Consider the following 15,928-nt stretch of genomic DNA (forward strand, 5'->3'; position numbering starts at 1 on the left):
ACCCCAAGAATAAAAGCTCCTCAAGCACCCTGCCTACATCTTCTTTGTATGGGATCCTGTGCTCAAAAGTGTGCGCCAGCTGCTGCTGTTCAAAGACTCAGCTAATACTCCCACCTTGTGGCCAAGAATTTTACCTACGACATACTGTTTGAACATTATCATGTTACCATTACTTTAAGATAGCTGACTGAGGTGAGGGGTGTTCTTGTGGTATCTTTGGTTGAAGGGGTGGACAGGATGGCTGGAGGTCTTAGCAAAAATCACAAACAGGCAAACGGACAAAAAATAGAAAAGGTAAGACACAGAGGTGGAATTGCAACAAACCTTGTTCGGCAGGGAATGACTGTTGAGCTGGCTCTCTTGTAGGTACAGGCTTGATTGCAGGCAGGTGTGTAGAGTGCAGACGGGGGGGGGGCAAAGGAGAGACAAAACCAAAACACAACAGGCACACACCAAACATACAAAAGTGACTGGAATAAAATAATCAAAAATCACCCTCACCCTGATGGTGTTAGTCAGTCCACTCTTTGAGTTTAGAATTAAAACATACATCACAGAACAGAAATGTGATGGTAAAATACACGCAGACACACCACAAACCACAGACCTAGATTCTTGTTAGAGCATTTATTAATAAACTCAATTCACTGGAAAGTCCAAGTCCTTTACTGTCAGTCACTGAACTGACACACAAAAACTCTCAAAGTGAGATACCCCAACCCCATAACAGGAAACCATCAGTTTGGATGGAATATGTGTGGAAAAACCCAGCCTGCTGCACCTTGACACCATTTACTTGCAGGAAACTGAAAATCTGACGTCCTTTGGGGATTTCAGTGTTCTTCCCTTACAAGGGTGCGCAACAAGAATGAGCGGCTGAGTTGTAACAGAAGACTTTCCTTCACTGCAAACACAAAGGAGACGTCAAACATGCTGCTCAAACATCACAGATGCACACTAAAATATTCACACAGTTTAAATAATCAAACTGATAAAGAGTCTTTACTTTGACTAGTTAAATGATAAAATAAAGAGAGAACAAAAAAAGCACCAATGTACGGAGGTATAAAATCACATCTCTTTGGAATTTAAATTAAGAAGTTTTTCTCCCTTTTCACCACTTGCTGCTTCGCAAATACACGCTCACAGATTTACACATATGTACAATACAGTATTCGGAAATAAAACCACAACCCTGAGCTGCTGGCCTTTAAGAGGGAGCATATGAGAAACTGGAGGTTAAGAGGTGTGTGAGAGTGTGTTTTGACAGTAGACCTCATAGGAGGGGATTTCCCTTAATTCTTGGAAAAGAAATCTCCACTTCAATAACTAGAGTTCTGCCTGAGTGGTAACAAGTCTCAATGTCCTTTATGTGGGCGGCTACGGCTCAAGGGGTAGAGCAGGTCATCCTTCCACACTCACTGCACAGTGTCAGGTTATTTCATAAATGACCCACTTATTGTACAGTCTTATTTATTTCTTGCGCACTGCTCTTTGCACTATGTATATCGTTTATTCTGTCATTCTGTGCACTATGTGCATTGTCTTGTTTTTCTTACCTGTTTGTTGTGGTTGAGCGGAGCACTGTTACGAACAGAATTTCCCTTGGGATGAATAAAGTATTCTGATTCTGATTCTGATGATGATGAATTAGAGGGTTTGGCGGTTTGATCCCTAGCTCTTCCTGTCCACAAAAAGTATTCTTCAGTAAGACACCGAAACCCTGAGTTGCTCCCGATGAGCAGGCCGGATGCCTTGCGTGGCTGCTCTGGCATCATCGGTGTGTGAATAAGTGGCAGCTTGCAAAGTGCTTTGTCTGGTTGAAAGCTGCTTCATAAATGGAGTCCATTTACTATTTTGTTGTGCTACTCTTGTTGTTGTCCCATGCATTAGAGGAAGCCACTCCTCCAGTTCTGCTGCTGACTCTGCAGTGCAACAAATCCATTATTTTCTGTGTACAGTACATTCTGCATTTCAAGTGTCAGAGGTAAAATATAGCTCAACAACTAGCACAAATATTATGCACTTATCTGCAGTTCATTTGATACCCTTTACCCTTTAAAGAAAGTGGGAAAAGAGGTGATATCCCAGTTGTAGTTGGGCCAATGAGGATCTCCACAGTGCCCCATAATGCCATGTAACACACAACAGACAGGTGAGACGTTAATGGCAAACCCAACATAATGTGTCCTAATAAGGTTTTTAGTCATTCAAGTCCCTGACCTCCTTATTCTTCCTAAAGATATTCCCTCATTTGGTGTTTTGATGATGGTTTTTGCTGTCTCAGGGCGCTGATACTCCAAACCACCTGGTCAATGGCGGGCTGTCGGTGAGTATGTTTCCCTAGTATTTGCGGTGTGTCCTTTGTCCACTTTTGTTACCAGACGATTTAGCATGTTGAACTGGCGATGAAGCCAGCAACGCCTGTCAGTGGTTGAAATCACTCTGACTGACAGTTCAGCACAGCGCACAAGAAGAGAAATGGAAGTGAGGAAAGTAAAAAAAAAAAAAAAAAAACACTGCTCAAAAGGGCCTAAGATTAAAACACACTTATATGTATTAGGCCTCTCACGCACGCGCAGAACATACAGTACATGCTACTCTAGTCTTTGACGCTTGTCCAGATGCATCTTTTTTTTGCGAGACACAGGCACCATGAGGCCACGCAACAGTCACCTTTAGTTGCCACTAGTTCTTTGACATTGATTTGGTGTGTCTGGATCTTGAGGGGACAAGTGGACCCAAACCACGCCGTTTGTAATGTTTCTCTACTCTTTTATTCTGTTTTTTTTTCATTACTTTGTAAACCGCTTGTAGATTAAAATAAACATCTGCATTACTCAGTATGAGTCATCTGTGACATCATTGCAGTTTTGTGTGGTTGTGCCATGTAATGGCTACAGTTAGTAACGTTCTTTCCAGGAACTGATGTCCACAGGTGAAGCACTGATGTGTCATTGTATGACAGTATGGTGTTTGTGTCCCCAGCCTCAGGTGTCCTGCGCTGTCCCACTGACACCCTGCTTCACTTCAGGGCTCCAATTCAGCTTCTCCAGGCTTTCCTGCAGCAGCTGGGCACAGCCAGATAAATCCATGTAGTGCAAGGCTGAGAAGACATCATTCAGGCTAGCAGAGGGGTGCTGGCTCCACAGCCTCAGCATCTGGTACTGCCTCTCCATAGAGCCCAGACAAAAACTGGCCTCCAGCTCCACCCGTTCCAGCTCCTGATCAGCCACCGACAGCAGGCGCAAGAACTCCTTCCACCTACGCAGGGGCACCTCTTTGATAATCGCGTAGAGGACGATGGCAGGCCAGTGCTCTTTTTGCTTATCTTGTCTGGCGGCTGGAGGGAGAGAATCAAAGACCATCAGAGGACACCAAAAACTCTGCTGGGGATAAAGGTCAGCTGCAAGAGCGTGCTGTCTGTTGCCAAACTGTGAACCCAGATTCAAGCTAAACTAAAGGTCATTAAGATACAGTAACCGTAAAGAGGTATTTGAGTTAAACATGCCAGAAGATCAGCCCTGCACTGACTGCAGTCATCATGAAAAGGTTCATGTGCTCTTAAAGGATAAGTCTAGTGTATTTTTCTCATTGAGAAAAATAATAAATATAAATAAATATACATAATAAATCTCCACCCACATACATTAACAGCAAAGCAGACAGCCACCGTCCCAAACTCATGAAAAGGACGAAACGTAATCCTCACCACAATACCGCATTAACAGCATTACGAATATGACGGGGTTTTCAGCTCAGCCACAAATGCCAGACAGCACAACATGACATTACGAATGACAGGAAATGCAGTTATGTTAAAGGTCCTTCAGAGTGTTGTTTTTTTTTTCAACACAGGGCTGTATTATGCAATAAATGAATAACAACTTGATAAGCATTATAAAGAGTGAAGCATTGATCGACTGTCATTTGCTTTAATTATATGAAACTGATCAGGTATTAAATATCATTAGAATGAGCTACTGAAATGTAAAAAGAAAGCCACGGAAAATATATGTGACCTTTCACACTCCATATTTCTTTAAATAACATCCGAAGATGTGTGGATGGTGTCAAGGAGTTAAAACATCACGTACAAGGATGCAAATCATTTGAGTGACATGCACTTGCTATCTGATTTGCCATTTCCCCTAACGCTGAATTGCTGACTGATGCGAAAAAGTGCGGGCGTCCTGTTTCCCAGTTCCAACCTCCACACTGTGGGTCACATGGCTGATCAATGATAAATAGCGTGCTAAACAAGCAGAGATGAAAAGGTTGCTGCTCCAAGTGTGATAGTGCTGCAGCTGAAGATAACACACCACATCGCTAATCAGTTGGTGGAAAGTGTAACCATGACATTTTTTTTCTCATGTTTGGCATGAGTGGCATGATGACTGGCGATGCTGCATTTTAACAGGTGCGATGTGTTGGCAACTTAATGAGCTGAAGAAGCTGTGTGCGAAAACACATAAACTCTTTCCTCTCCGTGTGGACGTTTTGTGAGGTGACACTGGAATCTTTGTAACAGCCACATCAAATCCGTCATACAGTCATGCTCTTTTCATCTTGGGAAAATTTTTAAAATGAATTTATTTCTGTCTTCTAAAAAACTTGAAAGAGTCATTCATGCTTTATTTATTCGCAGCTTGATTATTGCAGTTCCCTTTTTTCCATTTGCAATATAAAAGTCTTTTTCCTCTCTACAATTAAGACAAAACACAGCGGCCAGGATTTTAGGTACCAGTAAATGAGAACACATCACACCTATCGTGCCATCTTTGCACTGGCTACCTGTCAGTTGATTTCAAAAAAGTTACTTATCACTTCTAAAGCCCATAACGGTTTGACCCCATGCTATATTCTGACCTTTTGACCCTCCAGGTGGCTCCTAAATCTCGACTAAAAAACAAAGGTTACACTGCGTTTGGAGTCAGGCCCCCCAGACTTTGGAACAACCTTCCAGAGGGACTAAGGAAAGCTACATCCATCTTTTCATTTAAGGCCCCATCAACATGCACACAGGTATTTTGTAAACGGATATTTTTCCTTTACATTTTGGTCTCTCGTCCACAAGCAAGTTGAAGGTCAATAAAATGGAGATACCTCCATAAAACCCTGACCTGGTTTCTCCCCTTATTTTGACTTTGAACAACTTTTTTTTAATCTCTAATTTCTGAACAGGCTCACTGAGATCTTAGATTAAATTAATGTATTACACCTCCTGCTACACTTCATTTTTTCAAAAAGGATGTTTGAGTTTGTGTTTCCCTCAGTCCTTCATACTACCAGTTTCTCTTCACTTTCTATTTTCCACCTCAGAAATGGACTTTCATAAATACTTCTGAAGAAGTCTTGACTTGACTCTGTATCGGAACCAGTTTCACACGTTTCTTTACACTTGTGGAGAAAGTAGTTTCTTACTTTCAAGAGGAAAAGTGTTTCTTTGATAATACGAATGTGTCCTCACATCTAACAACAGAACTGAAACTGCTCTGCCTACACGGTGATGATATCATTACAGCTTGATTCAAAGCCTCTGAACTGCCTTTAAAGCTATAGCTGTTAACTTTTATAAAAAAAAAACTTTTGTCATATTTGCTGAAACTGTCACCATATTCAGACAGTGGTACATGAGTCAGATAATCTGATAAACAAAATTATATTCTTTTGCCTCCTTCGCCCGCTTCTAATGGCATTTACTACAATTTACCATGACAGTTGGAAAACAACCAATCAGAGCTGAGGACGCTCAACACATCTGCCAACCGGTCAGTAACGACTGCATTACCTATTTCTCACTTTGTTTTCAGAAACATATTAGCAGTAAATAAAAGTTTTCTTTGGCCGATGGGCAGTGCTTTGTTTCGGCCATGGATGTTAAAAAAGGGAGAGGTCAGAGCGTCATGTCACTGAGGTACAATACATGGGCAGTGAAATCTAGTCTGAGCTTATGGGAATTACTGAGTCATACCACTGAGGCGTCCGCAGCTGGCCTTAAGTGCAAATATTTTTGTGATATGACTATGATTCTGCATGTATCTTACCTTTGTGTTCAGCGTCTGGCGGTAGAGGACCGATGTGGGCTGGATGTTCGGGTGGGGCTGGACTGTGGCTGTTAGTCATCATGGGTGTTTTCTCAGATATGTGAAGTGTCTTGAAAGGATAAACAAAAAGGAGGAAGTAAAAATCTTTTTTTGCAGCCACATTTCTTAAATGTTAGAGAGTGACAAATTAAATCTTTCAACATTTCTAACACACCAGCACTTCTCTATAATTGATTTGTCACAGCTTTAGTTCAATTTAACCCTAATTTGGATCGACATTTTACCTTTGCTCTCATTGACATTTACACTTTTTTTCACAAGGCCCTCTGACTGTCCACCTACAGTGCTGCTACAATCTATGTCACAATCTAAAGAGAGGAGAAAATGTATGAAACTGAGCACGAACCTGCGTGTCTGGGCTGCTGCTTTGATGACAGTTTTGCCCTGTTTGAAAGGAAAGCAGATATGATCACTAAACTTCCTGTTTCAGCATGTTCAGTTGAGGAAGCACATTTAAAAATATACACACACACACACACACACACACACATATAATTTATATATATATATATATATATATATATATATATATATATATATATATATATATATATATATAATTATAAATATAATATAATTTTATAGAGAATTTATATATAGAATTTCTTTGAAAATACTTTTTTTTGTTAAATAGCAGAAATACTTTCTGTGGCAATAAATGTCCCTTTAACTTGGAATATATTTACACATATTTTTATTGTGTAAGGAATCACTACACACATTTTTTAGTGGATAACCAACAAACCACTAAGCACGAGTAATTACAACCCAATCACCAGAATAAATGTTGTTATTGTACGTTTGTGCAATCCACAGATATGTTACATTTCTACATTATTATGCAGAAAATATGTTGAAACTTGACATTTCTTTATGTTTCAATAACTCTGTGGTTAACGTGTAGTTATGTTAAGGCAAAAAAAAAATACTCCGTTATGGTTGAGAAAAAGATCATGTCTTGGCCTACAACAACTATTTTGATGCCACTATTAAGGCTAGAAATGCAGTCAATATCACACTTAAAAACAGCCAGTTTGGATGTTTGTTGGTCTCAAACAGTCGTCTGCAGCTTGGCATGCCGTGTTTCCTTGAATTCAGGAAGAAAACTGTTTTTCTCACATGCCTCCATGGATTTCATTGATTTATCAGGGACCAGTTTTAGCAACAGCAAAACATCAATTTACAAAATCTCATACAGCTTGTGCTCTATAGTCCAAGTTTCATGTATCTAGTCATGTGTTCAGTGCTTCCGGAACATATGCATTTTCACAAAAAAAACATCAGTATTAGCCCCTGTCTTTTAAGAGAGCATAGATAACTTTTACTTTCTGTTCAGTGCTAAATAGAAAGGTTGTAGTAAAAAGTCCAAATATATCGACATTTGGAGTTATATTAAAGTTCGGTTTAGTTAAGTTGAGGGATAAGTTACATAAAATACTAGAGTGAAGCACGAGTTACTCAAACTGTACTCAATTACTGGAACAGATGTGCTTATATAAATTCCACAATAATTACCGCTGAATGGGGGGTCCTCGACAGGCGGTTTCAGGTCTTTGTTCGTTCTCCAGCAGAGACAGCTGAATCTGAGTGGGTTCTTGGCAAACACCAACAGCAGCAAACAGAACACCATAAATGTCACCATAACTGTCACCAGAAACACCACGAGAATCAGCCAGGGACTTTCCGCCATTGCTGTGGACAAACAAGGACCATCCATCAATTCTAACATATACTTATTCTATGTAAAAAACTGATGATGAAAACATGACATGAAACAATCCACGACAACAGCCACACATGGTGGGGACAAAGGGGATTCAACCAGATTCTGTTAAACTTATTAAAATATTCATAATGTGAGTTTAAAATATTAGGCAAAACTATGAAACCAATGCATGATTCAGTCATTTCCCTTGTTGAAGTACAGCACACATTTAGCACTAACCGTTATGTATAAATCGAGTTTTGATGGGGTCCGTTTTGTTGTTTGAAGCTGTGGTTTTTGTAGATGCAGTAATTATAGATGTGGAAGCAGACATGGTTGCAGCCGTAGATGTATGTGGACGTGAATGACTTGCTGCACATTTCCTCTTGCATTCTGGGACTTCCAAACACTCCTTCCTGGAAAAAAGAAGAGACTAATGTAGTGGACTCTGACAACACAATCACAATAATTCTCGCTTTAAAGGATTTAACACAACAGTCTTAACACAACCGTCAGGTGTCCATATGTTCACTGAAACAGTTTTTGCATGTTGTATTCATCCCTCTTGTTCATACTGAGTAGGTGTAGTTCAGATGAAAAAAAAAACTTCCGACATAAAGCTGCTCACAAAAGGTCTGTGGATTATCTTGAGTGATCGGGTCATGATTTAAAAGAGATATTGCTGTTGAGTTTTTCAGATTGTTATTATTTATTTAATTATTTTTTGGCACTTTGAGGATCACAAGCCGAGTGTCATCTAGTTCCATTACATTGGAGAGAAGACAGACATCTCTATGGCCGATATCTTCGAAACACTGCAAGTCACATACAAACAATCTAGATTGATAAATAGTACTGCAGGTGAGAGGAAAACTACACCTACTACACCTTTAAAATAGGAGTGATTACAGCAAAAACAGCTTCGGTGTTCCTGTGGGCACCTGGCTATTGTTTTTATTTGGAAAATTGTGAACCTATTCTTTAAACAGCAGTACTGTATACAGTTTACTTTATTAACAGTCTTAACAAAACTGACTTTACAGTATGTTGAAACATTTAACATCTCTAGCCATATTGTTCAGCGCAGGTGGCACAGTGCCTCAACCAAACCACAGAAACTGTCTGAAAGAGGTGAGAAAAAAGGTCTGGAATTTTGCAAAAGTTTCCTCCAGTCTGATTTCACCACAGTGATACATTTTAGATCACGACTAAAATGCACTTTGTTTGGTCTTTTTTCCACAAAACAGTCAAAAATCCAAATTTAAATTAATATAAAGCAAATTATAAAATTTGAGTTCCAGAAGTGAACAAAAAGTTGCCTTTTTGGCTTGATTAAAATACTAAAACAGTCAATCATCAGATTAATTTTCTGTCAATCGACTAATAGATTCACTGAATAATTGTTTCAGCACACAACTATTTTGTGTACTTTTATTAACTTGGTAAAGTAAACATCACAGAAATGAAGATACGTCGTATCTACACAAACAAACTCATTGTTGCAATCCACATAATTAAAAATCCATCTGCTCCGATATTAAGCAAATCAGGAAGAGCCTCCTTGGAGGAAAAAAAAAAGAAAATAGCATGAAAAACACTGAATCTACTGCTATGCCAAAAGCTTTACACAAATTACATATAAGTCATGAATTTTTCTAAAAAAAAGTTTTACAAAGGAGTAGAAAGGGGTAAAAATAGTAACTATGAAAAGTAGAAGGACAAAGTGACGATAATAAATTAGACACCCAAAACAGTATTAAATGGCAAAAACACTTGCTATCACAACAGTATAAAGATTATATTTTCCCTGTGATTTCTGCCATCAGTTGAGGTAGCAGCTCTGTATTTTCCAAAATCTACACATGTTGAGACATCTGTCATATTGTAAGATCTCCTACCGTTGGCAAGGCTGGCACTTCATGATGTAGTCAGGATCATTATCAGGCTCTGAAAAGAAAAATGAGATTGTGAGAATTCAAAGAACCCAATGGCTCCCATTAGAGTGTTTCTATTACATTGAAAAGACCAAAACATGCATCAGTATGACAGCTGTGAATGCCAATCTAAGACTGAGTTCACTTACCCTCACAATTTTTACAGTTGCATGCCTGGCAGTATCTATCCTTGAGGGAAGAGCCTTCATAGTAGTATCCCTTTTGACAGTCACAGACCGTGTTACTATTATAGGTGCAGGGCTTTATTTGCACTTCCTGATCTGGTGAAAAATAACAGTTTCTTTCTTAGTCCACATTCTTAACATACAAACAAGGTTGCCATAAGGTGTCATGTTGGACAATACTATCATGAAGGCGTGATCCAGGGATTATTTTCATCAAGTCAACACACAGCTAACTTTTGAAACTCTATGTCAAAACTTATCCTATACCTTTTCCGAGTCATGACTGAACTAAAAAAAGGCTACAGCTGATCATTTTTATGAAAATAAACTTCTGTCTTATTTGCTGAAACTGTCACTAAATTGTGAAAAAAAATACATGATACAGATTATCTGTGGAAAAAAAATCAGGTCCTTCGTCCTCTTCCTACTGTTTTTAAAGGCATTCACCAGAATCTACAGCAGTGCATAAAAAATAACCAATAATGGCCGAGGAGTGTCTGATGCACCGATCAGTTATATCTATCATGGCTCATGAGCTTTGGTCAAATGGTCAAACTTAGTAACATTGATCACATATAAATCCAGATTCTGCTCCTGCTTGCTTATTTCTCACCTCAAATGTTTTCAGAATTGTACTGCACTGCTTTCATCATGGCAGCTGATCACAAACTTTCTCATTTCGCAGCTAAACAGTACACTAAAATATGTTTCTGAAAACATTTGAGGTGAGAAATAGCCAATGCAGCAACAGATTCTTAATTTGAATTTGATCAGCGCTGCTTAGTTTCACAGTTTGACCACAGTTCACAAGCAGTGATTGACATAATTGACAACTGCAGAAGAGTAAGCAGAGGAATAAGATCTGTTTTTAACAGATTATTAGCCTCATTAAAAAAGTTAACAACTACAGCTTTAAGACAAGATCCCATTTAAACTGTATTAAAATGAGTATGTGTTGCCTTCGCAGAATACAGCCTCAACCTGAGACCTTACACTATTGTTCCCCTTTGTAACTGCAACGTTTTCTGTGGATATCCCACAAAAACATCCCACACACTGTCATTATCTTCTTTCTTGCCATTTCATTTTCTTGCATTTTTCATTTGTTTAGAATGGCATGAAGATAATGTTTTGTCTTGGTCAAATTTAACTTAAAAACATACACAATATCCCTCAAGCTGACTGTATCTCTCACATCACACTATAACAATATTTGAACAAGGCACTTACATTCACATATTTTACACCTCAGGCAGTCTTTAGAGGTGTTTTCTTTTTCTGTGTATTCAGAATCACCACATTTTTTACATTTGTGCACTGCAACTGGATCACTGCAGTGACCAACTTTATGATATCCTGGGAGACAGAGGAGAAAAGGAGAAGGGTGAATGAATTACATCCACTTCAAGTGTAAAACACAAGCCCAGTGCATACAGCTCCTTGTCAAAACTCACCTGGTGGGCACATTCTATAGCATTTCCTCTCTTGATCTGTCACCTCAGCGTAACTCTGTCCGGGTGACAGCAAGCAAACTATCAGTGGGAAAACCTGAAACAAAGGTTAAGGTTTAAGGTCTGTGTGGAGGAGAGCATGCTCATAAATCAACTGACATTTTAAAATATTTTACACTCATCTCATACATAAACACACAATATCAAGGGGGTGGGGTGGGGGGTACAAGAAAAGATGCAAAAGAGAGGAAAGTACATTGTTATGCACACTAATGGGGATTTGTCCAATTTTGACAATAGAGCAGAAAAGGTTACCAGCTGTAAAATCTGACAATTTGATTGTACTTAAAATAATAAGTACTTCATATGACCTCCCTTTAAACATCCAAACTATCCCTTTAACCATTATTTTTCACCCACTAATCCAAAAAGTTTTATCAATTTGCTGCTGGTCAGATGGAGCCTGTGAAATACTCTATTATAGTAGCCCATGCCTGATGCATATTGATAAGGAATGAACCAAACCTATTGTGAACTGCCAAGAAGTAAAACATGATATTTGTGAGCCCAGCTTTTCTTCCCACTGCAGTTTAATGTGATATAAAGAAGAAGATGCTGCTGCATGGATTGTCTCTTACTAAAACAGACACACACACGGAAGAAGTTAGACCCAAACTCCGTCTGCAACTCTTTGAATGAAACAAACTTTCCTCTCTAAAGACCTCCTTTACACAGGTCACACCTTTTCTCACCCGCAGATGAGGTGAAGAGACAAGGAGGGAGGCATGGAAAGGAAATATGGGAACCAAAATAGGAATAGGAGTAAAAATGAATCCTAAGCTGCCCTCAGATCTCAAAACCCCACAGAAAACTGGATTGTGGGTAAAGAGGCACCTGTTCTGTGGTGGCTGGGCAGTGATCAGAAAGCACATGGCAGCAGGGTTGCAGGAGTGTTGTTAATTACTATTTTTACAGAGTTAAATCTGACCGCAAACGACAACAGAAGCTCTGGGTTTGGCTCTACGTCTTTATATCGTATGGGCACAAAGGCGCATAAATATGTGAATCTTAAAGCTCAAACAATCGGTTGATTCATTGATTAGTCGCTTGACAGAAAACTGATTGAAAGCTATTTTGATAATCACAAAAATGCCAAGCATTCAGTCTCTCAAAGTTGGATATTTTCTTCTTGGCTTTTATGAGTAACCGTCTTTGGACTTTGGACTATTGATTGAACAAAGCAAGACATTTGAAGATGTCACTCTGAAACTTGTGCTGGGCATTTTTCGCTATTTGCTAGCATTCTTAAGACCGATCAATTATTCGAACAATCAGTAGATTTAGCAATACTTTAAATGATAATAATAATGAAGCAAATTTATAAGGTTAGATACCATGAGCCCCATTAATCAGGAGACCTGCCTCACTTCATTCATCCACAGATAAGTTCATGACTCCTCTCAACACAGAAACCTTGGTGTTTTACTGCAACTGATAAGCAGCAACATGTTGAGCCTTAATGTTAACTCTTAAAAACAGACACAGTGAGACTGTGCTTATCCTGTATAACTCTCTCTCAGTGTTCAATAGTCAGTGATGCTGTACCATGATTCACAGTCACCCAAAAATATACAAATGACAATTTCTTAAAAGAATAGAAGCATTTAAAAATGGAAGCAATTCCTTAAATTGACCTTATCTAGCAACTATTGAGACATAGTGTTTGTTTGGTCACTTTCAAGCAAGACCGAAACAACAGCTACTACGACAATAAGCAATGATGATGTAAATCTACTCATAGAGGCTAACTAATCCTTGAAACAAGCGTAAAGATGATCCAAATAAAACATCTGATTTGGATAACTTACCAAAACAAAGTCCATGTTGGAAGAGTGGACCCTGACAGGGTGTAATGACCAACTTTAAATGAGTGTTTGTTTCACTCATTTAAAAAAAAAAAAAAATCAAAAAGGCAGATGATCACAATAGTGTCATAACCAGGCAAGGACGGTTAAATTCACAGACAGGCTGAGGGATTCTGACCCTAAGCCATCTGTAGATTTCCTCTGACGTTGAGTTAAATAAAGCAATAAAGAAAGCCTCTGTGTGTGTGTGTGTGTGTGTGTGTGTGTGTGTGTGTGTGTTTGCGAGTATTTAGGTCAGAGCTACCAGTTCTTAGGAGTCTTCAGAGAAGTGGTGCGAGAAACAGGAAACACAGTGAGATCACACAACACCCTCCACAATCTCACACACACGCACAGTGACATGACTACTGGTGGCAACGTCAGTGAGTTTTCTCTGCCTGATTGTTTCCTATGATTCCACTGAACCTCTGTGATAATAATGCGGTTCAGACTGGTGACATATATGGGAATAACTCATGAGCTGGATACAGTATGTAGGTGGGAGTGGGAGTAAGGGGTGGATGGGCACACTTTAATATTAGGCACATTAGTGGCTTCTATGCAAATCTTTTTTGCTTGGCGGCATACACACGAATTAACTAAATACACAACTAAATACACATTTAGATGACATAGCCTCGTAAGTAGGCAGCTATCAAAATAGGGATCAATCAAGCACAATAAATTTAATCCCTGATCAGACAGATGAATATTCATTTAAAAAAAATATCACATCAAACATTTAAGTCTTCTTGACTGTTGAAAATATTTGAAAACGCAATGTAGATTAGTGGATGTTACAACTGAGTTATATGTGGATGGAAAAAAAAGTTTTTTAAATATAGATGTCTAAGCTATGCAACTAAATCGCCAAAATAAATGTTGGCATTGTTCATTTCTATAAACCACAGATATTTTAAATTAGTAAGTTTCGTATGTGGCGATTATCTTGAAATGTTATGTTCCTGTCATCATATTCCATTTTTGACATTATGTTGTGACAATGCTGTGGAAATGTGTGGTTAGGTTGAGTTAAAAAAAAAAACAACAACAACAAAAAACACTTAGAGTTAAAGGGAAGCTCATGTTGGAGTGAAGCAGCAACCCCTGGGTCTGAAAAACAAAGACTATGCAAAAGTGCCTTAAATCTGCATTCTTTTTGATGGTCAGCAGGTTCTGTTTACAAAAAGGAGTCTAACTGTATAAAAGTCTCGGTGAAAATTACCCCATTTCTCAACTGATTTGGAAGATCAGTGAAAATCTTCTTTGTTGTATGTTTATGGTCTGAACTGCTAGTTTTAGGTATTCAATGGTTTTGCGTCAAAATACCCAATTTGGTTGCTACAAACACAGCTGTAAATGTCGAGACATCTCATTATAAATGGCCAGTTTGGGGGTGCAGAGTAGCTCACCTGGTGGAGCGCTCGTCACATGTACAAAGGCCATGTCCTTGCCACAGTGGCTGTAGTCCTTTGCTGCATGTCATCCCCTCTGTCTCCCCCTTTCACTCTGAAGCTGTGCGATGTAATACAAGAAAAAAGCCAAAAAATAATTAAAAAACAACACAAGTAACAAATAAACAACAAATAATAGGTCTACCTAATATGTTGTTACAAACAAAATTAGAAATGTCCCAAAGTCCTGTCAAAAATAAATGGTTTTGTTGCCACAAACAAGGCTGAAAATGTCCCAATGTCTCATTCAAAATGCTTGGTTTTATCACCGCAAACTCACACTGAAATGTTCCAATGTCTTGTTAAAAATACCCAGTTTGGTTCTTTGTTGGTCTCAAACAGTGCGCTGCTGATTGGCAGCTGTCTCACCTAGATGTCACACTGATGGAGTCGCACTGTCCTCCATCCCATCCCTCCTCTTCTTCCTCAGCTCGTATATTTGTACTGCATTACTTTGCCGATATGATATAAAATGTACAAATGCAACATATTCGTGGTTTGCAGAAATGTACACTGCCAATTTTTTATTCTGGTGACTGGGTGGACATAACTGTCATTTCAATGCTTTGTCAAAGTAAAACAAGTCCAAACCACACATTAAAATATTCCCATTTCATGGTGAAATATGGTTGAAATAGTGTCTGCAGGTTTCTCTCAACTATGTGTTGACAGAAGAGTTATGCATATTATGTAACCTAAATATTAAAACAAAACAAAACAAAACAAACCACTTTTTAACCAGTTATGATCTTAACACTGTCTAGGTTTTGAAAAAAAGGATTCTTGGCCAATGCATCTGCCTTTATATTTTGTTAGCCTCTATTGGGGTGGTAATACTTATTTTTGTTATTATTATGATAATTAGTATATCTTCATCTTTTTTGCCCTGTGCTTAAATGTTACACACCAAAAAAATCACCAATTCAAATTCCCTTTAAGTGAAAATCTACTTGGCAATGTAACATTTCTGATTCTGATACCCCCTTGGCAAGGTCTCACCAAGCACAATAAGGACTATTATCTGCCTTTAATAAAGGACACGATTAAAACAGTTTTTCCCCTGTTAATCACCAAATTAATATTTACCGGAGAGTTTGATTGTGGGTTTTAAATCATCAGATTTGGACACTGGTGCATCTAAGTTTTGGATTACATCTTTCTTAATTTTATCCTCTATATTTTAGAGAT

General features: G+C 38.6%; 1 protein-coding gene across 2 annotated transcripts; it reads right to left on the reverse strand.

Annotated features, from left to right (window-relative positions):
* Positions 1–612: 612 nt before the first annotated feature.
* LOC121946408 (tumor necrosis factor receptor superfamily member 1A) lies at positions 613–14,815 on the reverse strand. 2 transcript variants are annotated; one of them, XM_088082294.1, is made up of 10 exons: positions 14,699–14,815; positions 11,386–11,479; positions 11,162–11,287; positions 9,896–10,027; positions 9,711–9,759; positions 8,053–8,228; positions 7,623–7,799; positions 6,454–6,491; positions 6,048–6,156; positions 613–3,343 (listed from the first exon to the last, which is right to left on the reverse strand). In XM_088082294.1, the coding sequence occupies exons 2-10, from the start codon at positions 11,396–11,398 to the stop codon at positions 2,991–2,993; spliced, it is 1,173 nt and encodes a 390-aa protein (XP_087938420.1). In that variant the 5' UTR covers positions 11,399–11,479; positions 14,699–14,815; the 3' UTR covers positions 613–2,990. The 2 variants fall into 2 exon arrangements, with proteins under 2 accessions (XP_087938420.1, XP_042346889.2); XM_042490955.2 differs by lacking the exon at positions 14,699–14,815 and adding an exon at positions 13,251–13,588.
* Between the last annotated feature and the right edge of the window lie 1,113 nt (positions 14,816–15,928).

Source organism: Plectropomus leopardus, chromosome 9 (genome assembly GCF_026936395.1).
Source record: "Plectropomus leopardus strain MGB_pleo_1.0 chromosome 9, ASM2693639v1, whole genome shotgun sequence".
Lineage (NCBI taxonomy): Eukaryota > Metazoa > Chordata > Actinopteri > Perciformes > Serranidae > Plectropomus > Plectropomus leopardus.